The sequence below is a fragment of the Centruroides vittatus genome, unplaced genomic scaffold (assembly GCF_030686945.1).
Source record: "Centruroides vittatus isolate TY-2023 unplaced genomic scaffold, ASM3068694v2 contig_221, whole genome shotgun sequence".
Classification (NCBI taxonomy): domain Eukaryota; kingdom Metazoa; phylum Arthropoda; class Arachnida; order Scorpiones; family Buthidae; genus Centruroides; species Centruroides vittatus.
Window position 1 is genome coordinate 349,144 of NW_027121377.1, and position 26,273 is coordinate 375,416.

Sequence of the window (26,273 nt, forward strand, 5' to 3'; positions counted from 1 at the left end):
CCACCCATTTCTCATCTTGGCGGTTACTGCCAAGTTCAACAGTTACAGGACCCAACACTCGTACTATTCTATATGGGCCCAAGTACTTTGGAGAAAATTTTCCGGTGCTCTTTCTCCTCCCTCTCCGGAGTAACCATACCCGCTGCCCTTCTTCCCATAATTTTTCCTTCCTACCCTCGTTTTCTCTTCCCCTATTTTTTAGGTTACGTTGCCTTCCTAATTCATATGCAACTTTCCTGATGTCTTCCCTTCCGATATGACCCTTAAAGTTTTCCCTCGTCTTCCTTAAGAACTCTCCATCTCCTTGTGATTCCACTACTTTACTCCAGAGTTCTTTATTCTCTCTTACATTATTATTCACCTTCTCAGCCCTATTGCTATTAACGTTCATCCGTGATAAAGTATCCGCCACCTTATTGCGCTTCCCTTTTATGTGACTTATTTGAACATTACAGTCCACTATCTCCGCTGACCACCTCATTAACCTTTTATTGTGGTTTCTCATGTTACCTATAGTATCATTTGCATAATCATCGTACACACCTTTACTTCCCCCATTACTGCTTGCACTTTCCTCCATTGCCCTTCTCACACTACTGATTATTTCATACATTCTCCCGAGTATATCCATTCCCAAGATACCGTCGTATTCTGTGTGTCCAGGAAGCTGCATGCATGCTACGGTTATCTTGGATGCCTTATCCCTATATCCCACCTCGGTGTACAAAACTCTCTCACATTCTGTTACTTCGCCATTTATGCCTCTTATCCCTAAAAATTCACCCTCAATAGTTGCCCTAGCTATGTCTTGTCTGGAGATACGTTTCATTACCGTGGAACTCAAGACTGACCTTTCGGCTCCCGTATCTATAAGAAAGCACAGTCTAATACCCTCAACTTCACCATTAATTAGTGGAAGACCTTTTCGTGACTTAAAAGCTTTGTCGGCCAGCTTAATTCTTACACAAGGAGCGCTATGCCGGCCTGTATGGCACTCCTTTATCAGGTTAACCGATTCCCTTTTACGTTTTGGACAGTTACGGGCAAAATGGCTAGCATCACCACATACGTAACATCTTTTATCATTCACCCTCCTATCCTGATTCCCTTTATCCAATATCTTATTCACTGCTTCTACTAATGATTTGATTTTCTTTTCCAACCCCTTAATTTTTTCCTCATTTTTATTAACCTGAATTCTTGGATCTTCCCATCTTTCGGCACCCATGGCAGATTGTTCCCAAATGTTCAAGTTTACCCCTCTTTGTTCGAACCTGCCACCACACACTATTTCTATTTTTTCTTCTCCTTCCGCTACCTCGAATGCTTCTTCCAGCGTTTTTGGCGCTCTCCTTAGTACGTTGGCCTTAAGGTTCCCCCTCAATCCCTTTATAAATCGCTCCAAGATTATATCATCACACAGTACGCTTATTTTATTATTTTCCCTGGTAGCCCGTGCCAGTAACGTCTTTGTACGGATCGTGAAGTCCGTTACGGATTCGCTATGCCCTTGCTTCAAACTTAACAACTTATCTATGAAGTCCTTTTCTGCAGCCTCTCTCTTCCCAAAACATTTTATTAAATCACATTTTATCTCCTTGTATTTTCCAGGGTATTGCTCTACCAAACATAAGAATGTGGCCAATGGTTCACCTTTTAACCGCGACTGCAGCACTGCTACCTTGACCTAGTCATTCCATCTGGCCAACTTAGCTATATTTTCTATTGTCTGGAAAAACTGCTTAATGTTGACCGTATCACCCTGCGTTCCAGAGAATATAGGGATCATGCCCAAGAATCCTGTAACAACTAACGGTGGGCTCGGATCGAGACCTTCACCAGAATTCGAGCTCCCTACTTGGTTGTTCGTGGCCATTACAATACGTATATATACAAATAAGATAGACTAAAATTACAATGGGATATTACAAGGAGAAAGATATACGACAAAATGTCTTCGTGTTACAGTTGGGATCCTGTCGCGGACGCCATTTGTGGTGTTCGTAACAAGAGGTACACGATCCCGCGAGTGAAATGGTACAAAATAAAACTTAATACAAAGTAGTTTTATTCTCTTTGAACAGGTTCTTACATAGGATCCCAACTTTACAACTTCTAGAATTTTATACATACAGGAATTAAAAGTTTGTCCTCAAAAAACAGTTATCTTGCACACACGCGACAATCTGACAAGGACCGTATTCACTTACACTAACTTATACTAACTTAAAACTAAAAGAAATTGGAAGAATAGAAGAAATAAGGAAAGATAAGAAAAGTAGTAGAAATACCCGGGTTTCTTTGCGATGTGTCTCTTGATGGGGAACAACTTCGGATCTCTCTCTTTTGTTACGTTTGTAGCCCTTTTCCTTATAGATCTTTCGTCTATAATCTTTTTCTTTCAGACTGAGTCGTCTTTCCTCGATGATCTCTCTCTGCACTTTATCCTCTTAGATCACCCTTCTCCCTTTCTGGAGCACTCCTTTTCAGCTCCTACCTCTTCGGGATTCCAACCCAGACTGGCACTCTTTCTGTCTGTTTTGCTTCAGGGCCTCACTCCCTCTTTTGTTCTTACTATTGAGGGAAAGATAATCCTCCCCCAAGGGCAAAGAGTTAGACAAAGAAAGTTCTAGGAAGAGTTAGACAAAGAAAGTTCTAGAAAGAGTTAGACAAAGGAACAAAGAAAATCTAAGACTAATTCAATATAAAATATACAAAATATACAAAATCATGGCCGACGGCCACAACAAATTTGCTAAAGTCAATTTTCTCTGTAAAACGGAGTATCGAAGATGAAGCCAAAATTATATCTGCATATCACACGCTTCATCTCCCACAAGAATTTGCTCCTCGTCTCTCTCAAATATTTTATCAATGGCACGATCATAAAATTGAATAAATAGGGAGACAAAGGTCTTTGTGTATAAAGGTACAGTACATTGCATATGAGAAGATTGTTATTGGATAATGGGCTCTTCCACGTTTGCTGTAATTGTTATTTTATAAAATTCTAAACAGTTATATTTGTAGTTAGACAATTGTTTAAAATTAAAATATTATAAGATTGATAAAACAAAGTTTTCAATAGAAATAAAATCAAATGCTTTTATAAGTAAGTCTAAAAATACTGTTTAACCCAACTTCTCGCACAATTCCTGAGAAGGATAAATCAACACACTAAAAACCTTTTTTATATCCCAGTATGAATAGCTTTAGATAAAAACTAATGTTTTTGACCAAAACTTGGTCTTCATCAGGCTATCGACCAGTATAAAATTCAAAACTGGAATTTGAACATGTTTAAAATTATTTTAATTTATTTAAAAATTGGAAAATAATTAGTTTTCAATTGCCTGTTGTCAATAACCTGACGAAGACCAAGTTTTGGTCAAAAACGTTAGTTTTTATCTAAAGCTATTCGTACTGGGATATAAAAAAGATTTTTAGTATGTTGACTGTTTAACCCAATCTTGTTTATATTATTTAGCTCATAGTAAAATTGGTTTAATTATAGGTCATTTTTATTTAATGCCACAGTTCAAAAGCCTATTGTTGAAATTAAGCAAAACTTTCTGTAGCTATTACAAAAGTGTGTCAACTCATAGGGTACCCAAAAGGTTACTGTGCAGCAAGAACTTTGTAATGACATTAAAACAGAGCCATAACTAGCCATTCCTGTGCCCTGTGCAAGAATTTGAATTTAGTCCCCCTTAATTTATTTGGTTTGGAAAAATAAAACAAAATCAATTAAAATAAATCTTATTAAAAATTTATTGTAATGTAACTTTTCTGGCTTTCATTTCAGCAAATTCATTAATTATATCAATTTAACAATTAAAAAAATCCCTGGGCAGAATTACTTTTGTTACAAAATTTTATTTTTACAGATTTCTAGCTCTGCACACTGTAGAAAAATCTAAAAATATGGTTTTGTATATTGTAATAATAATATTCATTGCCAGAGAGTGCTATAGAGAAAAATTTGTAAATTTGAAAACTATAAACATAAATTTAAATTTTTCAAAAAATAAATAAAAAAAATTTCAAAAGTTGCTACTTTTGGCTGATTAGCCAAAAGTAGCAACTTTTGAAATTTTTTTTATTTCAAAAGTTTTATTTTTTTTCCCTCTAAAAGTCGCATGGTTGGGAGCACTGGTGAGCAGACATCTAGGGTCTAAGTAAGGCAAAATGTAATCGCTAAATTGCGCTATAGAAAGGCAGAAAAATTTAAAATTTAAAAATATAATTTCTTGTGAACAGCAGTTTGGGTCCCCCTTCCAAGTGAGCCCTGTGCGGGTGCACCTGTTTCATCTGCCTATTTACGGCTCTGCATTAAAAGTTATATGTACAGCATACCTTTTCGTCTCTTTTCTTCTCTATTTGTATGGAGTTATAACTGTCTTTTTCTCTGAATAATAATGAGAAAAATATCTGATGTTTTAGAACTTATAAGCATACTACAAAAATGACGAATACAAGACGGACATCAACAGATACAAAAGTACTTGAATGATAATGATATACAGGACTCCAGTTTTAAAAATCAAACACCAGCTAAGAACAATTAATGATGCATTCCCATTGACTTGAATGTTCCAACTGACCAAAGTGGTAGCTGGTATGTACAGGAGGGTCTAATGATGTGTTCACTTGTTTATAATCGATCAGCGCCGCCGTAACTTATCCGTTACAATTCCCAGACACGCACCTGTTATCAAAGAGTTGACCGTTACGAGATTGACGGTTGCGATTTGCGCTGATCGATTATAAACAAGTGAACACATCATTAGACCCTCCTGTACTATACCAGTTCTGTATCTACAGTGAAACACTCAACATGTTCAAAAATACTGCTACTATAGAAGGTGTTCAATCATAAAAATACTTAACTGTATTGTAACAACTGAGTCTGATGAATGCAACCATTGTGTTCTTTCTCAGTTTACACTCACCACATACATATTAATGATATCATAACTAATTTACATAAAATTTTAAAATTTATAAACTGTTTACAATATCACTTATTAAATAAATTATTTATGAATTTAGAATATTTCTATTTATTTATGAAAGCATTAGTTATGATTTTATTCATTTTTGGAATGGAATTCCTATCCATCAGCAACCTAATTAATGTGATTAATGTAAATAACAAAATGTACAGTAGAGCGTCGGTAAGTGGAATGGCCGGAAAGTGGAACGATTTTCAGTCGGACTGTGTCGTGCTGAATCGAATGTTTTTGATACTAAATTTACTTCTAAAGTATAATTTTCATGTTTTTTATATTCTTTAATATATTTATTTTGTTTGTACAAAATGCAGAAATAATTTTTAACGATATGATAGCCTCGATGATTATTATAAAAATTTTCGTTAGGCTTAAAATCGACGAAAATTCAACAGGAAGCGATACGCAACGGAGAAAAATTTGAACATTGGACAGGTTAATATATTTTTTCGTACAAAGTCGGAAACTGGAACAAATCATTAACTGGAAGGACCCCAGTTCTCAATTGGTTCCACTTATCGACGCTCTACTGTAATTATAAATTCTTGTGCTATTTTACATAATTTTTTTAGTCTGAAAATTTTTATTGGACAAACTCTTTCATTTCTGTTGGTTTATATTTATTGGACCTAGTCTAATGTTTTTAAACCTTGTTGCAGATTTAACCTGGAAATTGTTGAATTACCTTTTAATAACAATGCTTTTAAGTTTATCAGGCTACACTGATTTCAGATTAAGTATAGATGGACTCTTTTTCCATCTTATCTCTTTTTCTTTGGATGAATGAACAGCTTATATAGACAAAGTATTGCAGTATCAATGTAGAAACAGCTAAACCTAATTAAGCCAAAGTCAATTGATGGTTGTAATGTTAGACATTCCTGTTCTGTTTTTATCCTTATCCGGAAATTGTTAAGTAAATTTTGCTACTCAGAATAAGCAGAAATGCCATCTTATAAAAATAGATAGGAAGAGTTTTAATAATGAAATAATTTTAGATTATTTTTAATATACAATCTAAGTGCAGTGGTTTCCAACCTGTGGGGCGCGCCCCCTAGGGGGGCGCCAAGCTGTTGCAAGGGGGGCATGCTGCTCAACCATCGCATTAAATTTTTATAATGTTGTATTAATTATATATTCTTTTTTTGTATTTTTGTAAGATTTGTTTTTATTACATTTAAAATTATTATTTCTTATAATAAATAATTATTTTTTTTATATATATTTTTACATAATATTGTATATTATTTTGTAGCCCATTAAATAAATTATAATATCAGTTGAGTATTTATGAAATTAGATTGTTAGAAAAATTAGGGGGGCACAACAATTTTTTTGTTTAAAGGGGGGTGCAGGTACAAAAAGGTTGGAAACCACTGATCTAAGGACATTTTAAACAAAAGGCTGTCTTGTGTAAATTTAACTTAGTTTAATGCTACTTAGTAGTACTATATAGAAATCTGAAGCATTTGATTTCTATATAGCTGTGGTTTTCAATGTTATTCATCTGTGGACCACTTGTGTTCTTCTCTGCTTCTTATCTTCCATTTGATAGTGCTTAAATGCTTTGTCTATTCTGTGACATAACACGAAAGATATGTGATTTGTAAAACTGTCCTTTTTCTGACTAAACAGCATGGAACTGTATCATTTTTAATATTAGGTCAGTTTCCAGACCACCTAATGTATACATAAACTCTATTTGATCTCATGTACAGTTTTATATCATGTTTTTAAAAATTTTACATCAAATTTAAGAATATCTTGTATAAAATTCAAATATTTTTATTCCATTATTCCTTAACAAACTCTGAGGGGTTTGTAGTTTTTGAAAATGGAGCAGGAAATATTTTTCACCGTATTAAAGAATTCGGTTTTCTTAGGAAGCAGTTTTTAAAGAATTTGTTTGATAATAATGGTGCCAAGTTTTATAGATTATAAGAACATGGTTAACGTTTTGCTATGTTTGTTTTAATGCAGTATTATATCATTTTGGATATTTGTCTGTAAGAACATATCCATATTTATGTAGACAAATGTCCAAAATGAGAAAATATTGCATCAAGATAAATTTATAGATATCAGACAAGATACTAATCTCTTTTGTAAATGTTATGTTTTTTAAAAACTCTGGGAGTGGAAAGAGCCACTAGTAAACCCACTCATCAAAGGATTAATAAGGGTTGCATTCCATAGTATAGAAAGTATTTGGGAATACCTTTATATTGTGGCTAAAAAAAGATAAATTATATAATTTGTAAATTTGTCTTAATGTACTAAATTTTAGTTTTCATATGTGATTACTTTTCCTATACCTTTATCATTTAATTTTATATCTGTACTGTATATATAAAAATTATTCTTTTTTATTGTGTTATTCACCTTGTTATGGAAGTTTTTATATTTGCTGTATTATATTCTCATTCAGTAGATGTTTATATAAAAATTTTTATATTTGTCTGTGTTATAAAAGTTGAATTTAAAATTGTTTATTTGTATATTCTATATTTCAATAGTGCAAAACAGATTTATCCTTTTTCTTTTCTGCTTTGAAGACTGGATGGATTTTATTTATATATAAAATCCATTTATGTAAAAAGTTGTTCTATTGTTAGCGGAGAGCTAACAATAAAACAAATCCATTCAATAAATAAATAGAAAAACTTATTTATTTATTGAATGGATTTGTTTGACATAAAAGTATAAGTTATATTTATTAATATATTAATTTTAATTTATTATAATTTATAAGAATTAAATTAAAGATTGAAGATTCATTATAAATTTACATCTGGGGCCAGCTTGTCGGGCACTTTAGGCATATACCTGCAGTAACGAAATGTAAAAGTATACATAATATAGTACTTTATAAGAGTTTCTTTTAATATAAAATAGAAACAATATAATTGTGTGAGATGTTTCTCTTATTTTTATCTAAATATCATCACAGCTTTAGAATAGAAGGGTGGTAAATTTACACAAAGTGATCAATAATTTCCAAGAATTATTATTTTTTAAATAAATGACACTCGTCACCATTTAAGATGGGTGTCCTTCAACAGTCTCCTTGAGATATAATACATATTTTCCAATTTTTGTAGAATTCTGATTTTGAAATAGCCTTCAGATTCCTTGTCTCATTTTCTTGGATTACTTCCAGGTCTTTTAAAGTTTTTTCCCTTCTATGCAGCTCTATGTTTTAGGAAAAGGAAAGTCAGATGGAGCCAAATCTGGAAAATACAGAGGATATTTGACTAATGGGACATTGTTTTTGGCCAAATACTGGCACATAGACATTGCCTTGTGACATGGCACACTGAAATTAACTCAAGATAATAAACTGACATATATTTCCAGCAGTAAAAAACAGTTAAACATGTGAAAGTTTAGTTCTAAATATAATGTCATTTGAAACTTGTTGCATAAAAGAACATGTTTAAAAACAAAAAATAAACTCAATCAGTTGGCTACAGTTATATCGTTACAAATGAAATTTTAATCTTTTGGTGTTAAAATTTAACAGCAAACACAAATATATAGGTTTTTAAAAATGCATCCCACATTTATATAAGTGTTTCCCAAATTTTTCAGAATATCTCCTTTTTTGGTGCATATATTTCTTTGTTTCAAAATTAATTTTTATCTCCCTTGCCCTCCAACACCTCTACACTCCTTGCCTTCTATTGCCCTCAAGGAGGCAGTAGTGCCTACTTTGGGAATCACTGGGTGTGTTGCCCGATAAAGTGGCTTTAATATAGCTGCATAATCCGTTTCATTTGAAATGGACGATGTCATTGGTTTGTTTATCCAAGCTGCTTTACCAGGCAACACAGCCAGTGATATATATTGTAGATAGTACCGAGTAAAAAATTGTAATAAAATGATGTTCAGTTTAATCTGGAATAAAACTAATTTTAGATTGTGAAATAAATATTTATTATTGATATTTATTACAATTAAGTTTACATTTCTGTATTTTTTTTTCTTTTTTTTTCAGCAATGAAACAAAACAGGATGGACTTCTTGCAAGCAAATATTTTTTATTGGCAAATGCAATTTTTTCAATTGCGAGTCCACAACAAACCAATTTACGATGTATGCAGATAACTTTTTATATTAGCAATTAATAACCCATGTTGGTTAAATTATGGATTCCATTTCTCTTATTTGAAATGGATATTTAAATAATAATAATAATAATAATAATAAAATAATAATAATAATAACAATTAAAAAAAAATGGATGTATTAAAGAAATATTTTTGTCCACGTTTGTTGGATTACATAGTGATTGTGGGTGCTCGTCAACCCAGTAGGAACCATGTCGTACAGACTCCTGAGTTACTCAGAGTGTATCCATCTGAAGATCATAAAGACTTTCCTCTTCCACCTGATGTAATCTTCTTCTGTCAACCAGAAGGTTGCATCAGTATGGGTCCAAAAAGGATAAGTCTTAGAGAATCAAATTCATTTGTGTTTGCATTAACAGAGAAAGATACTAGTAGAGTTCGGTATGGCATATGCGTTAATTTTTATAGGCCGATAGATAAGTTATCTCAGTCTAAGGAAAAATCGTACGAAAGATCTCTCAGGAAAGGAGGAGTTGGAGGGAAATTACGGGAATCCGATTTACCTTATTCTCAGGATAACAAAAGCTCTGATTCAGCCTTTAGCGAACAGGTTCCTAGACAATTATATTTAAATGATTCCGATCAAGACTCAAAGTCTCCTTCTCCAAGAGCACATAAAAGACAAAAAGTCAAAAGTCATTCGTTAACGTCTTTATGCATAATTAGTCATCATCCTTTTTTTTCTACGTTTCGTGAATGTCTTTTCATCCTTAGAAAACTCATAGATGCATCCAATGAACGTACGTCGACAAGAAGAATAGGCGGCTCTCGTCAAAGCAGGTAACTGATACCATTTAATTATGTAGTAAGTCCGATTTTTAATAAACAGATTTATTTACTTAAATTACTTAGAATATTTTTGAATTTTTAACAGCCAGACAACTCTAAAATTCAGCTATAATTAAGCTACTTATAAAGTTGGCAGCTTAATTACTTACCTTTAGGCAAATTACATGGTCTGATTAATTTATAATTAGCTTAATTCTAGCTTGAAAGTAATCCATCTTCTACGTGTCTTTGTTTATTTAACTAAAGCATAATAATGCAAAAGACTTGTGTATTTATAATATGTTTCCAATCAACGTTCTTAACAAAAGAATTCAATAAATATTATTTTATTCATATTTCGAATATTAAATATTAATTTAGTTAATAAAACAAAAGTAAACTCTCCTAATACTTTTATTAACTATGAATTAATAATTAAAATGTTTGTTAATTAGTAGTCAATAATTTATAACTTGCAAATCTGAATGAGGAAGTTGGTATCTTATCAGAACTGTAGACCATTCCCGTAAGAGTAAACAAAAATCAAAGAAACTAATGGTCTACATGTGATCCTTTGCGAGTTATAGCTACCGAAATTGGCCTAATTGGAGTTTTGATAACTTTCAAATATGGGATAAAATTTAAAGTGAAAAAATCTGGAACTATTTCTCAAAACAATGCAAAAAAATTCTGTTTTCCCCTTTACTAAAGGTGGCTAAAAGCATGTTAAACAAAAGACTGCCATTGCACTAACTACTTCTGGGTGTGATCAGAGCTGCTCCAGTAAGTCTATCATGTGTTTAACAAGCAGCTTGGTCAAGATTGTCTAATGGTATTTTACCAATGGTCATCATTAGATAAAAGACAGGAGAATTTAAATGCAAAAATTGAGAACTGTTAGATTCCAAAAGGTCTGTGATATTTCAGAGAACTTGGGCTAGGTATTTGAATACTAAGAATTCTTGGATGTGATTCTTTGAGTTTGCACGACAACAAACAAGTCAATTTGAGGTCTAGTGTCCTTCTAGTGTCCTTCTCATGGGACTGTTAGCAGTTAAGGTATTGGATTGCTGCTCTTCAGTCTCAAGATCAAATTTGGGCAAGAATTTTTTACAGTCCAGATTTGTCAGGTTCTATCCTTCACTGCTTGGTTGCTGCTATTGTGGGCCTGGCTAAGTCTGTGATGGACACGAGAAAGGCTGTCTTTTGTCTACATGGTGGAAAAAGTTTTAAAACAAAGAAAAAGTGTCTTACACTGCTGTTAAAAATTTTGATTGCATTACAATAATAGAAAGATAGTTATTCTGTAATTTGACTTGAAAGATTTTAATACTCAAATTCAGTGATTCTCAACCTTTCTTCGTCACCATACCCTTTTAATTAATAGTTTAAAAATTTGGCGGCGCACATGGTTACTTCGGTAAGTGCCGCAGGACAACCGGTGATGTCATAAGAGTGATTTTTAAACACAGTTGGTTATTTAGGTCACATTTTCTAAACGCCTTGGTAACTACTGGCAGTTACCAGTAACACTGGTTACAATTTCCAAACGTGCCCTAAGAAGGTAGAACTGATTAAACTACTTGTTTGACATCACTTATGTATGGATATTCGCAGTGGTGGCACACTAAAGTGCCGTAGCACAGTGGTTGAGAATTACTGCTCTAATTATTCATTTTATTAATTGTTCCATGTATGTATCGACAATTTTTACCAACTTGTCTAAATACTCAGTACTAGTTAGTTACTAAGTTACTCCATAGTCTATATAAGGCAAGTTGGTAGTGCTGAATTACCTTATGTTTTATTGATAATGTACTTGTTCTCAAGAAGTCTGTTCTCAAGAACTTACTTGAATCTTGAAAGTTCTCAATTCTTAAAAGTGTGAAATTAGGATGCTTGATTAACAACCATAAAGAGTACTCAAACAAAGAAAACATTTATTTTTCTATCGCGATGATGTACAGATTCTTGAATTAGATGCCAGGCAGTCTCAATTCCACCGCTCAACACTAGAGACACTTTTCTTTTATCTTTACAATCCCAAGATTCGTAACCGGATTACGACACGCGACAAAGGTATGTGTCTGATGGTGAAACGAACAACCCACTCTCGAAATACACCGCTTACAGCTAAAAATTGATCTAAAACTAATTTCTAAAACTAAATCTACAACTAAGAAGAAAGAAAGAAAATAGGACAGATAACAAGAATAGGAGAATGGGTACCCAAAGTTTTCTGTGTCCAAAAAAAAAATGGTTGCAAGCATGTGGATCAATCCCGTTAATCTGACGAATCTGGGCTTCTCGTCTCGCTTCTTCTCAAAAATAAATCACTGGGTTCAAATTATTATGTCTTCACTTTTTCCCTTTCATTATCGTTTTATAAATCACCAACACTTAATTCTTCGGTCGCACCTCTTTAGACCAATCTGCACAGAACTAAGGCGTGCTGAAATCCTGGATGCACATCTCTACCCTCCGAGGTTTGAACCAAAAAGTGACCTCTCTCCCTCGCAATTGCTCTTGGGCTATCGATCCCTATTGTTTCACTTTGACCATATAAGGAAAGATATTCTGAGTAAGAAAATTCTAGGAAAGACAAACAATAGAACAAAGAGGAGAAGATATGCAGGAGATATAGAAATAGAAGGAAAAATAAGAATATAAAAATACGCATATGTAATTACAAAATTTATATGGTGTGCGGCCACAAAAGTACTTGATTTTATGCTTGGTTAATTCTAGCAAAGACTAACATTAATAAAGCTTGTGTCTGTAGGTCCCTTTGTCTTGTGTCTATTTCCCAGAAAGATTCAAGATTTAGTGATTTTGTCTACAAGTGGAATCTGAATACGTTCATTTTAACTGAAAGAAAACTGTCTAATTTAAGTCTAGATATAAGAGAGTTTATTTTTCTTTGCTAAATCAACTTTTTATCAACTGATTTTATTATATATTATCTTGAAATTTTTAATTTTAGAATATTTATCTTGAAATGTTTAATTTTAAATTGTTAGTTTTTAAATATTTTATGAGATAATTTTCAACCATTCCGAAGTATATTAATAGATAACTTCAACTATTTGGTTATTGGAAAGAGCTTACTTGAAGTTCTTTGCATAAGATTTATAAGGTTACTTGTAATATACATATTATACAGGTTGTTTTCCTCAAGTGTTAATTTTGGGAAAAGAGATATGAGTACAGCACTGTAGCAATGGGAATAAAAAGTGCATCTGGAAAAGTTAGTTACTACATTAAATCAATACATTTCTGCATATGCTCCCAATGTGGCATATACAATATCAGGTGCATATTCTGGTCATCATCTCTCGTCTCTGAGAGACAGTGTCTATGTCACAAGCTGGTTGCTAATTGGCTAGTCATTTGTTTATATCTCGAGATCATCACGTCTCTCCAAACGTGATTCTGGACGACTTTTTCTCTCTGAGATTCTCTTGTCTTCCAGAGACAAGCAGAGCTGTCTTTCAACTGGTCTTTTGTCTGTTGCCTTGATTTCATTATATTCAATATGGATGACTGGATAACAGTTGCATTAGAGAACACTCTATCTCAGGAAAGAAGATTTCAAGAGAGATAATGTTTCTGATTTTTTTCCAGTGCCTACTCGGGAATGCAACATACTCCATCTTTTTTCAATGATACTACATCAATTATTGAACTATTGAATATAATATTAATTTTATCCATCTCTAAGTATTTTTCAAAATATTACTATCTAATTTCTTCTTAACTAAGTATTTGCTTTTCTAATTTAAGTTATTAAAATTTTGATTAGTTAAGAGACAATGTTACTTGAGACATTTTGACTTTACAATCTGTAAAAATGTTATAAAACAAAACACATATCTTTGTCAAAATTATGTGCTTTATTTGAACTCGTGCTTTCCTTATCATGTGATCTATAATTTTGTACTCTGCATTTTCAAAAATTTTACAATTTTGTTGGTTAAAATTCTATACTGTGTCACATGCGCAGATAACCTGAACACGTATAATCAACCTAATAGAATTGTGGTGTCAACAAAAAAGACGATATCATCATGAATGACCAGAATTGCCTCTATCTCTGAGAGATGAATTTTGTTTCTTGTTTTGACTTCATTCGTGTCTGAAAGAAGAGATGAGAGATAAATGACTGGAATACTGCCCCATATCTGCACTCAATTTTGGTTCACATCCAAGCCAGCAGGTCAGGAGTCATTAGTGAGGTTGAGGCCGAAGTTTTAAACGTGAAAATATCTATGTCGGATGTTCGGTGCTGCTTTCCTGTAAGCTTAGAAGTTTGACAATGGCCTTTGGAATGTCGAGCATGATTCCACTGACTTTCCAAATGCCATTGCCAAACTTCTAGGCTTACAGGAAAGTGGCGCTGAACGTCCGACGTACACATTTTCACGTTTAAAACTTCTGCCTCAACCTTGCTATTAATGGCATTTGCAATTCTTGTACGTGGGGTTCTCATTTCTGCACTTTTATAGAGTATACACAATCCTTGATGGACCTACAAAGAACAAGTTTAAAGAGATGATGTCATGCAATCAGATGGACAGAGAAATGGAACCCTGGCAATCTAGACTGTGCAGCATTGGAGATTTGGATTGCCAGTGTATGGCAGTAGTTATACACTGGCAATCCTGGAGTATTGTAAGTCAAACTTGGAGTATCGACAAACATTCTTCAACACATTTCATTCATGTATCTGAACAAATGGATTTTACAGAACAGTTTGAAACTAGGGACATTTGAGGGAAATATCCTGTATTTTAATTTGCTCACTTAGTTATAATAAGGATAAACACATTAAAACATCAAAAACCAGCAACAAAGAAGAACTTTGATATAAAAACATAAGAATTCACATTTTCTATCATACTAAATGGTCATCTTTATCGGTGTTTTTTATTTGTTTTAATTTAAATATGTATTCGATTTTTTTAATTTTGTATTTTATACTTTGTTCCATTAAAAAAATCCGAAGATGATGATTAATATGATGGAAAATGTTTATTTTTATGTTTTTACATTAAAATAGCGTTTTTTAACTGTTTTTTTTTTTTTTTTTGCTGATTTTTGGCATTTTAATGTATTTAACCTTATTATGTACTGTACATCTGATATACAATTGATGATTGAAGTTACAGCTGTAATATGTCAATTTAGTTACACTATTATAAATTGATAAAAACATTTGCAAAATATTTACTTAGGGAATCTGTCTGGAGTGTGTTAACTGGAAAGATATCGGAAACAACTCCTGCAATAATTCTTCATGATATTCGTGAATTAGAAATGTGGATTCTCCGTTTGCTCAGTGCCCCTGTTCCAGTGCCTGGAAAAACAAGAGTCGAGGTTAGTTACATATATTTAAATGAATAATTTAAATCAAACATATTTTATTGTATTTACTGTTACTATAATAACAACTTTATTCTATTGATAACAATTTAAACTGAAATTTAATTTAATAAACTTACTACTATATTTAAGTAGGCATAATTAAAAAAATATGAATGTTTTGTTAATTTTGTTTTAACCATAAAATTTATATTTTATTAACATCTTTTACCATAGTACTTTTTATCAAAATTGAGCTTTTCCTTAATAAGCTTAGCTTAAACTAAAATTTGTAATACAGTAGAATTCAATCATTGTAATTGTAAATATTGTTATTAGTCTTTTAATATCATTGCAATTAACTATACAATGATAAACCTTGCTTATTGTAATTAGAGTTTTAGTTAGTTGGCTGCAATTATAGACCTATAAATTCCCACTGGTGTCTATCTGTCCATGTGTCTGTCTCACCTTAATCTTGAGAACAATGTTAGATAAATCAAATTCAGATATGGAAATCTTACGAGGCCCTGATTAACTGTATGTGAACTTCTGATTCAAACCAGAAGTCACATTATTTCAATTTAAAAATTTTCCCATGAAAGGAGTTAGATAGATGACCAGCATAACTCCATTGCTAATGGAAAAGTATGATGTATAGGGGCAAGACACTACAGTACTAATTTGGAGTGGAGAGCATATATTTTAAATGAAATGAATTAAAATATGATTAAAAAAATTGCAGCCTGGCACTGTGACGATGTCACAATAAAAAATTGCTTGTATTTATCATTAACTTCTGGTAAGTAGATGTTTTTAAGCTATCTTTTAATGTTGCCATCCTAAATAACATACATTTGTTATCAGTCTTAACTGGAGTTTGAAATACTCAATGTTATTTTAATTTGCTTATAGCACCAACAGTACAAATTACAAGTTATTTCAGTTATATCTTGAATGAAGTACTGTTAATTGATGATGATGATAATAAAATATTATGCAATTTTTAATTATTTTAAACTTAGTTTATTTTACTATCAGATAAAAAAAAGCAGAATTTTCACTAGTTGTAGTCTGTTTAATGCTATCAATCAGTTATCACCATCGGCATTGACGAGTCCCAGAAGTGATTACATTAAGTGCATTCAACTGTAAATAATAGATCTAGAATGTATTATTTGTCTACCAAATTAGCAAATGGCTAAATAATTTGGCAATTGACATGATAATTCTCTAACATTGATAATTTATTAATACCGTACAATGTTGATTTTGTTAAGAAAAAGCCTTAGCCTACCATCATCAATTTGCACATTATTTTGAATGTATTTCATAAGTCTTGAAAAACAAATCAAAATCTATACCTTTAAGAGAAGTCTTATTTTATTTTATTATGCTAGATTTTACTTTACTTGCTGATTTTTGGTTATTGTGGTGATTTCTTGCTGATGTTATAGGTCAAGGGGTGGTAAAATAGAGAGGTAATATGTCATATCTTGAGTGAGGTTGCACTTTGTAAACATTTTATATTTACAATATTTTTAGAAACTCATCTCTTCTCTCAAAATTGCCTTCTTATAATAATTAGTGATGCAAAAGTTATTTTTTAATAACATCTTGTAACAGCCGGTGCCACACAAAATTTTAACTTTCTGCTGACGAGTGTTAGCATTTCTTAAATGTAAGTATTTTTTACTGAGAAAGTTACACACCTCGTTGCTGGATTTTTTTATTTTCTTCCAGTACAGGACGAAAATTTGTGTATATTGCTAATTACCCCATTAATATTATTATTATTATTCATTAGATAAAGGTTGTGAGTTAATACTAAATTTTACATAGTTTGCAAATTTATACCACAATCCTTTGTGAATAATTTCTGTAATAATAATAATAAACAAGTAAATTATTATTGATTAAACAACAGAGACAGGTTTAAAGTACTTAGTCTGTTATAATTATTTACAGTCCAGATTTGTGCATTCAAGGACCCAAAACAATTAAGTAAATTCAAAACTTTGCAATTTTACATTTTTTTGTATATAACGTAATTATTTTACCATATTCTTAACGTTATTATTCCTGTTGTTGTTCCTCTTGTTTCAAATTTTCTGTAATGTTAACATAGTCTATTTTTCCACTGAAATCCTTAATTTAATAATGCATGTTATTCTAAACCATTAGTGTGTCAGGTATTCTCAACATTGTAAATGGTTGCAAACAAGCATGTTTTTTGCAATGACATGTGCTTGACTCAAGATGAATCTTGGTAGCAACTCAACAAATGGTTGATATGACTGTTTGTTGAGTTGCTACCAAGACGTGTTCAGACTACATCTGTGCTACATTTCTGAAAGAAAGTCAAGTGAATGGTGTAGGGAATAATGTAGAGGTGAGGTATAGAGGTTTGCCTTGAAGTTTAGTCTAATCCTTGCAGAGTGAAAGATGACAGAGAGAGAATAAGATGTTTGGGTCTCCAATTCAAATTAAATTTGGTGAGCATATAGCCATAAACAAACAGCTCCTTGTCTAAATAATAGGACCCACTTCTCAAGCATTTCTGAAAAATAGGCCTCTGAAACTTGGGTGTTTAGCTTGTGAGACTTTGGAAGTTTTGCATTTCGTTGGAGTGGCAGTAACCAAGTGGAGAAAACACTAGGCAGTGGAGGAATGTGATGTAAATTCAAAACTTTGCAATTTTACTTTTTTTTGTGTTTAATGTAATTATAATATCATATTTTTAGCATTATTATTCTTGTTGTTGTTCCTCTTGTTTCAAGTTTTCCTTAACGTTAACGAAGTCTATTTTTCTACTGAAACCCTTAATTTAATAATGCATGTTTATGCTTTATAACATCCTTTATTAGATCCACAAGATGCTATAATACTCTATTTTCCATGGTTTTATGACAACTATCACTTTACCTCATGTACATTTAACATCATTCTTTGCAAAGATTAATATAGTCTAGCACTGTATCAGTGAATCCTTAGAACATAATAAGCTTTTCTGTAGATTTATCTCTTTCATGCCATTAAGTAAAATGTTACATTTGAAGTGTAACAAATACAAGCACATGGGGACAGGGTCCATAACAATAAAAAAAGCTGTGGCCATGCTATCCCATTTTCATAATGGACTTGTCTTTTTCGTCCATGTGTTGTAACATCTGAAGTTTATTCACGGTAATAATAATGCTAATGATATGGTCAATACAACATAATGGTAACATAAAATGGTAATATTATGGTAACATAAAATACTTATGTTACACACAAAAAACTAATAACATAGTGTGGAACATATTCTCTGCATTGTACAGGGCAGTTTACCATACTAATTTTTTCTTTGGTGGTCATTTTAAGTTTTATTGAAAAATGGATTCTGTATATGGTATCATGCCTTTCAAATCCTGCAAATATACTTCATTTAGATTTTAATATTTATTTGAACATTTCAAATAAGTTGGTTTTAACACTTACATTCATTCTCTAACTAATAATGTTTTATCTGTTTTAAATAGGTGGAAATACTGCCTAAAGATATACAGCCTGCTTTAGTATTTGCTCTTCCTGACCGAACCCGATTTTCTCTGGTGGATTTTCCCTTGCATCTTCCTTTAGAATTATTGGGTGTCGATACTTGTATGAAAGTATTGACATGCATAATGATGGAAAATAAGGTTTGTTTATTTTTACGAAAATAATAGTTGTTAATACTTAATAAGCCCACCAGTGGCTGAGCAGTTCTGTCACTAAACACTGGGAGTTTAGTCGCGGGTTCACGTTGTGCTTGGACGGGCTGGCTCAGTGGAGTTTTCTGGGTTTTCTCCACATTTATAACACCTGAATAGGGGCCAGTTTCCCTTACAAAACCTCCCAAAAGGCATTTTTCCTCATGCAACATCGCACCCCAGAGAAGGCAACGGAAAACCACTCTGGCTGTAACTTTCCCTAGAAACACCTTGAGGTATTACTAACTTATTAACCTATGCCAGAGATCAGGAATCTGATATGGTGTACACAGAAGAAGAAGAATACTAAAATAAAACAAATGATTTTACCAATATTCTGATTTTTAGTTAAGTAAAAGTTCATGATTGTTTGTATTTTTAATATAAAATAATATAATTTAATTTACATTGCAAGAATATGACATTGTAAATAATGACACTTTCACTAATCCAGGCCTAAGTATATATAAATTAAATTAAATTGTTTACAGATTGAACATTTGTGTAATATTTACTTAAATTAAGACAATAATTTTGGAAAATTATATCTCTCGTTCAATTTTGCTTTTTGTTTCAGTTAATATTACAGTCTCGTGATTATAATGCCTTGTCGCTGAGCGTAATGGCTTTCGTCACCATGATTTATCCTTTAGAATATATGTTTCCTGTTATTCCACTTTTGCCTACTTGTATGAGTTCCGCTGAACAGGTAAGTAATTATAAAATAAAAATTTTGATTTAAAATTGTATATACATAAATATTACGACATCTTAGTTTTCAAAATGTTGTTTTCAAATCATTTATTTCTAAATAAGGATGTGAATTGGTTTTCATTGAAATAAAGGCATATAAACACATCAAATTCCACTTGCTATAAATTACCTCAAGTTTTAAGGATTAGGTTCGTTCATAATCAAAGATTTATAGGTTATCTTTCAAGGTCAGAGTAATAAACTTTATTATCCTCTTAGGAGGGTGCCAGGATAGTGGAATTTCACACCCACTTCTAAAGAAAACGAGTTACAAATAGTGTTTTATTACCCTATTATAAAATGCTCCCTCCTCCGTTGGAAGTCAGTCAGATTACAATGTTATTGTTTTTTCGCGTTTGAGAAATGTTGTCTTTAAGATTAAACAGTTAGTTTTTGTTAGATTGGAATACTTCAATTTTATTTTTAATTTTTTACGATAAGTCACGTCAAAACAAAATCAATTACCTAAATTCAAAAATTAACATTGCTCAAAATATTGTGGAAAACATGAAAGTTTGTGGTTGATTGTTTAAACAGGAATGTTTTCTATATGAGAAATGAAATGTTCAAAGAAACAACAAGCGGACTATTACAAATTCGGCAATTTATGATGATGTACTGAATGAGAAAATTAAAAGCTTTATAACTTAAAAAATCTAAATAATATTACCAAATAAAAGGATTAGTCATGATAACAATGATACTGTTATGTAATAAACAAAAAACTTTACTTGGAATTAAGTACCAGTTAGTTTATATAGTTCATGTTTTTAAAAAAGGCAGAAGCTATGCAATGAAGCTTAGAATATTCTTACATAAATTTAAAGGGTGAGCACAACAAAGTAACATTAACTAGAGAGAGCCTTGCAATTGCAAGATGTGTAGAAAAGGTATAGAACAAAGTATATTCGGTTCATTTTGGGACTTAAAAACATTTGAGATACAAAATACTTATAGTAGAGCATCGTTTATCCGAAACCCGGTCAACCGAAACGCCAGTTAACTGAAAGCTTTCCAGTCGGACTGTGTTGTGCTGAATCGAAAGTTTTTTTATACTAGATTAACTTCTAAAGTATAATTTTTTTCGTTTTTATATTTTTCAATATATTTATTTTGTTTATACAAAACAAAGAAATAATTTTTAATGATACAATAGCCTTGATTATTATTACAAAAATTTTTGTTAGGCTTAACATCAACAAAAATTCAACACGAAGTGACACTCAACGGAGAAAAATTCAACACGAAGCGACATGCAACAGAGAAAAATTCAACATCAGATGGGTTAATATATTTTTTCGTACATAATCGGTTATCCGAACCACCCCAGTCCCTAATTGATTCGGATAAACGATGCTCTACTGTATTTATTTTTAACAATAAAGATAATTTAAAAGAAAATTGAGTTATAAGAATAAAAACAAAGTTCAAGAATCACAATCATATATTATTTCAAAGTAAATAGAATTAATATTCAAATATGTAGGAAAGAATTTTTAGCTGTTTGTAGTTTATAGACCTCAAGTTTGTTAAACTTTTGGCAAAGCAAATTTTAGAAGGAAGGTGAACACAAAAATGGCAACTGTGAAAAACAAAGTTTTGGCAGATTTAGTAAGATCAGTCCATGATAGTATCTGCATACCAAAATTTGTTAGCCATTATACAGACAGAGAATTGCAAACAGACTTATTTAAATTGTGACTTGAATGTAGCATGTCTTTACAAAGATCATTACACTGAATGGTTTGTGTGATAAAATATTGAACCTGTGAAAGAAGACTGTTATAGAAGGATATTTAACTGTGAAAGTAAGAGTTCAAATTGCTAAGGAGTGACTTCTGCCACACATGCAATTTACTGAATATTGTGATAAGCAGTGGTGATATTTGAAATATTTAACAAGGTGTTTGCTAGCAGAAAATTTTTCCCTGACAATCACCGACAAATGAAATGGAAGTTTTGAATAGAAATAAATACAACACCTTTTCTTGCAACCGTATATCTAACAATTAGTGGCGTACTTGGAACATAATGAGCCATGGGTGGAGGGCAGGTAACGATAATATTTTAGGGCTGTCGACCTTTTTTTTTTTTAGGCAGGAGTAATCTTTATCGCAAAATCGCGCTTCTCAAAGTACACACGTGTCATCATCTCTCGAGATACATTATACTTTTTCTTTTGTTGTCCATAGCCCACACGTGTTTGACAGCCATCTTGTATTATCTCGCACGCGTGGCATTCTGGGATCTCTCTTATCACTGGATCTACTTTCAAGAACTCTCTTGAATCGATCGCGATTAAACCTCGATTGAAACGGTCGAGAGAGATTGCACCAAGACATACTCCCTGACCTTCTCACAATCTAGATTGAAATGCTCGGTACGAACGGGGTATAAGGCTCTAGTTTAGTAGTATTACAGAGTATAATACGCATATTTTAATATATTAAAAAAAAAAACAAACCCACTGAGAAATGTTCCGTGTGTTTAACAAGGTTCGGGAAACTGAAAATTTTAACAACGGGTTCGGCCGAACCTGTGCGAACCCGCCGAATATCACCACTGGTGATAAGTACAATAAAAGATGAAGTTACAGTTAGAAGTTTGCTTACCAAATACAGGCAAAACCTATACAACAACATGTTAAGCAAGAGATAAAGAATAATGAAGAAAATAAAACAAATATCATTTGTTCTGATCTACAAAAGTGTTACCAATACTATAATTGACTGTTGTTGGTCCAGCTTTTTATCTTCAAGAACTGTTGATTTAAAATGTCAGTATCCACAATTGTGTTACTGGAAAGGTTGCATGTTTGTTGACTGAACCTGTTGTAAAAGAGGAAGCATAGAAATACCAAGTGTACTTTTAAAATACATAATGACTAGATTGTCTTTATCTGGGCATCTTGTCTTTACAGACAGTTAGGGTGGCCAAAATAAAACTGGAATGTAATGGCATTGTAGTTGCAACTAGAATGAGAAAGAGTATCTAAGACAATAGAGCATAGACTAGCTCATACAAGGCCATACCTTTATGGAGTCAGATAGAAACTTCTATTGAGAAACATAAAAAAAATATTTTATTTAAGCAAATATTTTGTCCAGAAGAATGGTTTGGTATGGTGCAAAATTCCTTTTTAAATTGTGATGACTGAATAAGTTTTTTACATTTGAGGATGTGACTGTAGCAAAAAATAAACATTACTGTGGACAAACAACCAATTCAGTCAGGTATAATGCTTTTAGTTTGATTCCCAACACCAAAGTTCCATATTCGTTAAACCTACCCTACTTGGTCTGTTTAAAGAAGTGAACATTGGGAAAAGGGAAGTAAAGCAAGAATCAGCCATTAATAACTAAGAAACCTAAAACAAAACTATAATGTCCCAGTAAAGCTAAATGAGGAAGATACAGGATTTAAACTTCTGCATTATATTTTATCTATTAATTGACAATTTTATCTTGATATTATTGGGGATATACTTAGTGAAATGGAAGAAAATGTGGATCCTGAAGACGACACAAATGAATACAGGTGGTTAAGAAGACATTGAGATAGACCTACAAGCAAAACAAAAGATCATCATCATCATTGTCTGTTTTTTCCCATGCTTATATGAGGTCAGCATTCCCATCTTTAATCTGTCTTCTCCACTTTTCTCTATCCAGGACATCCTCTCTTCCCAAATCCTCTCCATCTCAGCTTTGGTCTTCCTTGCTTCCTCCTCCCTGTCACTTCTAACTTCTCAATCCTCTTTCCAACATAGTTCTCACTTCTTTTCTCTACATGTCCTAATCATCTTAATCTACTTTCTTGCATTTTCTTTCTTATATGACTCTCCTTGACTGTTCCTCTTATGTAATCATTCCTAATTCTGTCCTTCTAAATCACATCACACATCCATCTCAGCATTCTCATCTCTGCTGTCTCTATCTTCTTTTCCTAGGTTCTTGTAATTGTCCATGTCTCAGCACTGTACATCATTGCAGATCATACCATTGTTTCATATGATCTTACTTTCATTTTGCAACTTATTTTCTTATTTCGTAGCACTCTACTTGTCTTTCTCCAGTTCAGCCATCCACTCTGAACAAGCCGAAGATACTTTTTAAAGTTATCATCATGCCACATATTTAAAATTACTTTAAAGGAATTGTATTATTGTATTAAGTCATGAAATTTTCTTTGACTTAGGCCCCTTATTTTCCCGACCTCTTCATTTGATAGTTAATGCTATTTTTCTTTTAATTATAAAATCCATTATTAATTTGTATTTTAAATAAATATAAATTGATTTCAGTTATTGCTTGCACCTACCCCATATATAATTGGCATTCCTGCAAGTTTTTTGATGTTTAAACGTAATTTTAAACTTCCCGATGATGTTTGGCTAGTAGATTTGGATTCTAATAAGGTAAATAATTTCACCATATTTAGAGGTTTTTATAAATTTCATTTAATATTTGTAATTTTTATAATGAACCTATTAATAAACTTTTCAGATTGTTAAGCCAACTGGTATAGAAGACTTGCCTCTGTTACCCGAACCAGAAGCCACAATACTTCAGAATCATTTGAAACAAGTAAAGTTTAATTATTTTGATTTGAATTCGAAAATGTGAAATGCATCAATTTAATATAATTTCGAGAAACGTTTACTTTCAATCTGTAAATTTCAGGCGTTAGCATCAATGAGTATGAGCCCACAGCCAATTAAAAATCTTGATAAAATTCAACCCGGAGCGGTAAATCGGCTCGTCGCCCAAGAGCCTCCGCCACCACCGTTGACAACTGGATTTAATCCTCTAATTTATGGCAATGATGTGGATTCTGTTGATATAGCAACACGAATTGCTATGGTGCGATTTTTTAATTCTCCAAATTTGCTTGCAAATTTTATGGAACACACGCGGACACTTCGGCTTTATCCGAGACCAGTTGTTGCTTTTCAAATTAACAGTTTCCTTCAATCACGGCCAAAAGCGTCTTATTTTATCAGTAAATTTGTACGAACACAGGTACGTTAGTAAATTTTGAACAGGTTTAACATCTTTAAAAACAATGATAAAGTAATAAGAGAATTGTTTAAAAAATATGAAATTGACAAATTTGAATTGCAAAAAATTTATGAACTAATATTTTTAAACGTAGGCCGTAGAATTTTTTGCAGAATGGTCTCTCTGTCCTACAAATTTATCATTTCAAAGAGTTCATACTGGTAAGAATGAAGATTCAATTATTAATTCATTATATTTTCACATAATTGATGTAGTTTTGAATTTTTAGGTGTATTTGATCCAACACTCGTTGGAGACAAAGCAAAATGGTATACTAATCAGTTAGAACCATTGCGATTTAATGTTTGGAATGAAAACAGTTCACTTGGCAATGCCCTTACAGCTGCTACTCAAAGTGATGATTTAACTACAGGTAGGCTAGATTTTTCTGTAATTTAATGAATAATATATGGTTACTTGTTTTATTACTGTAATGAATGAATTTGTCTCCAAAAACTTGGGAAGAAAAACAAAAAAAATAGTAAATAGTAATATAACAGAAGGATCCATTCTGTTTTTTAAATTTTGAATTAATAAAATTTCTGTTAATATGTGGGAATATTTTATAATTTAAAATAAAGTTAAAATTGTTACATTAACAATCAATTCTTTAAATATTTCTTCAAAAAAATTGATTAGACTTCATAGGTTAAATCCGAAGAAGTTAACCGATGTTCTTTTTGTCTAGACTGCATTTTATCAGAGACATAAACTTCTGAGTGTCATCTTTGTTATTCTTTATTCACTATGCATTTCAAGTGCAAGATGATTTTTTTTTTTTTTGTGTAACTTGCACCCCTCATTAGGAGTTACATTTCTACAAATTGATATAAATACAATTATTACAGTAATTATTAGGTAAAATTACAACTTTACAAATTACAACTATTATTACAACTTCCATTATTTGGACATATTTACACAGTAGTGAACTAACCTGTTTTATGTTTAGACATACAGCTACGTGGTGTTGATGTTGTATCCCCTAAGGCATTTCTAATTGTCTTTCTTTCTGTTTGCTTGCTCTTTAGCCCCTCCCATTTCCTCCCATACATTGTTACACAAAAAAGTTACAGAAAAAAAATCTTGCACTGGAAATGCATAGTGAATAAAGAATAATGAAGATAACACTCAGAAGATTTTGTCTCTGATTAAATGCAGTCCATACAAAAAACATCAGTTAATTTCTTTGGATTTAATCTATGAAGTCTCTTCAATTTTTTTGAAGAAATATTTAAAGAATTGATTTTTAAAGTAATATAAAGAAAACTGCACCATTGATATAATACATATCTATTCTTATAGCTGTTTTGTTAAGACAAAAAATTAAAACTTTCAAATTTTAGTAAAATAATGCATTTACAGAAGAGAAGCCACACTAAAACAGCATTGAAATCACCTATTTTAATAAAAATTACAAGTGCTTTCAATGACTTACAGTCATCATCGTCATCA

At 31.9% G+C, this 26,273-nt stretch overlaps 1 protein-coding gene across 1 annotated transcript in view; it reads left to right on the plus strand.

The window, feature by feature from the left end:
- Positions 1–26,273, plus strand: part of Rab3-GEF (Rab3 GDP-GTP exchange factor) — an 81,718-nt gene that overhangs the window by 15,473 nt on the left and 39,972 nt on the right. Inside the window, 9 exon segments of the mRNA XM_067265323.1 lie at positions 9,010–9,922; positions 15,145–15,286; positions 18,796–18,954; positions 19,583–19,714; positions 24,062–24,175; positions 24,264–24,344; positions 24,441–24,779; positions 24,913–24,979; positions 25,048–25,191. Coding sequence (XP_067121424.1) covers positions 9,252–9,922; positions 15,145–15,286; positions 18,796–18,954; positions 19,583–19,714; positions 24,062–24,175; positions 24,264–24,344; positions 24,441–24,779; positions 24,913–24,979; positions 25,048–25,191 — 1,849 coding nt within the window. The 5' untranslated portion in view covers positions 9,010–9,251.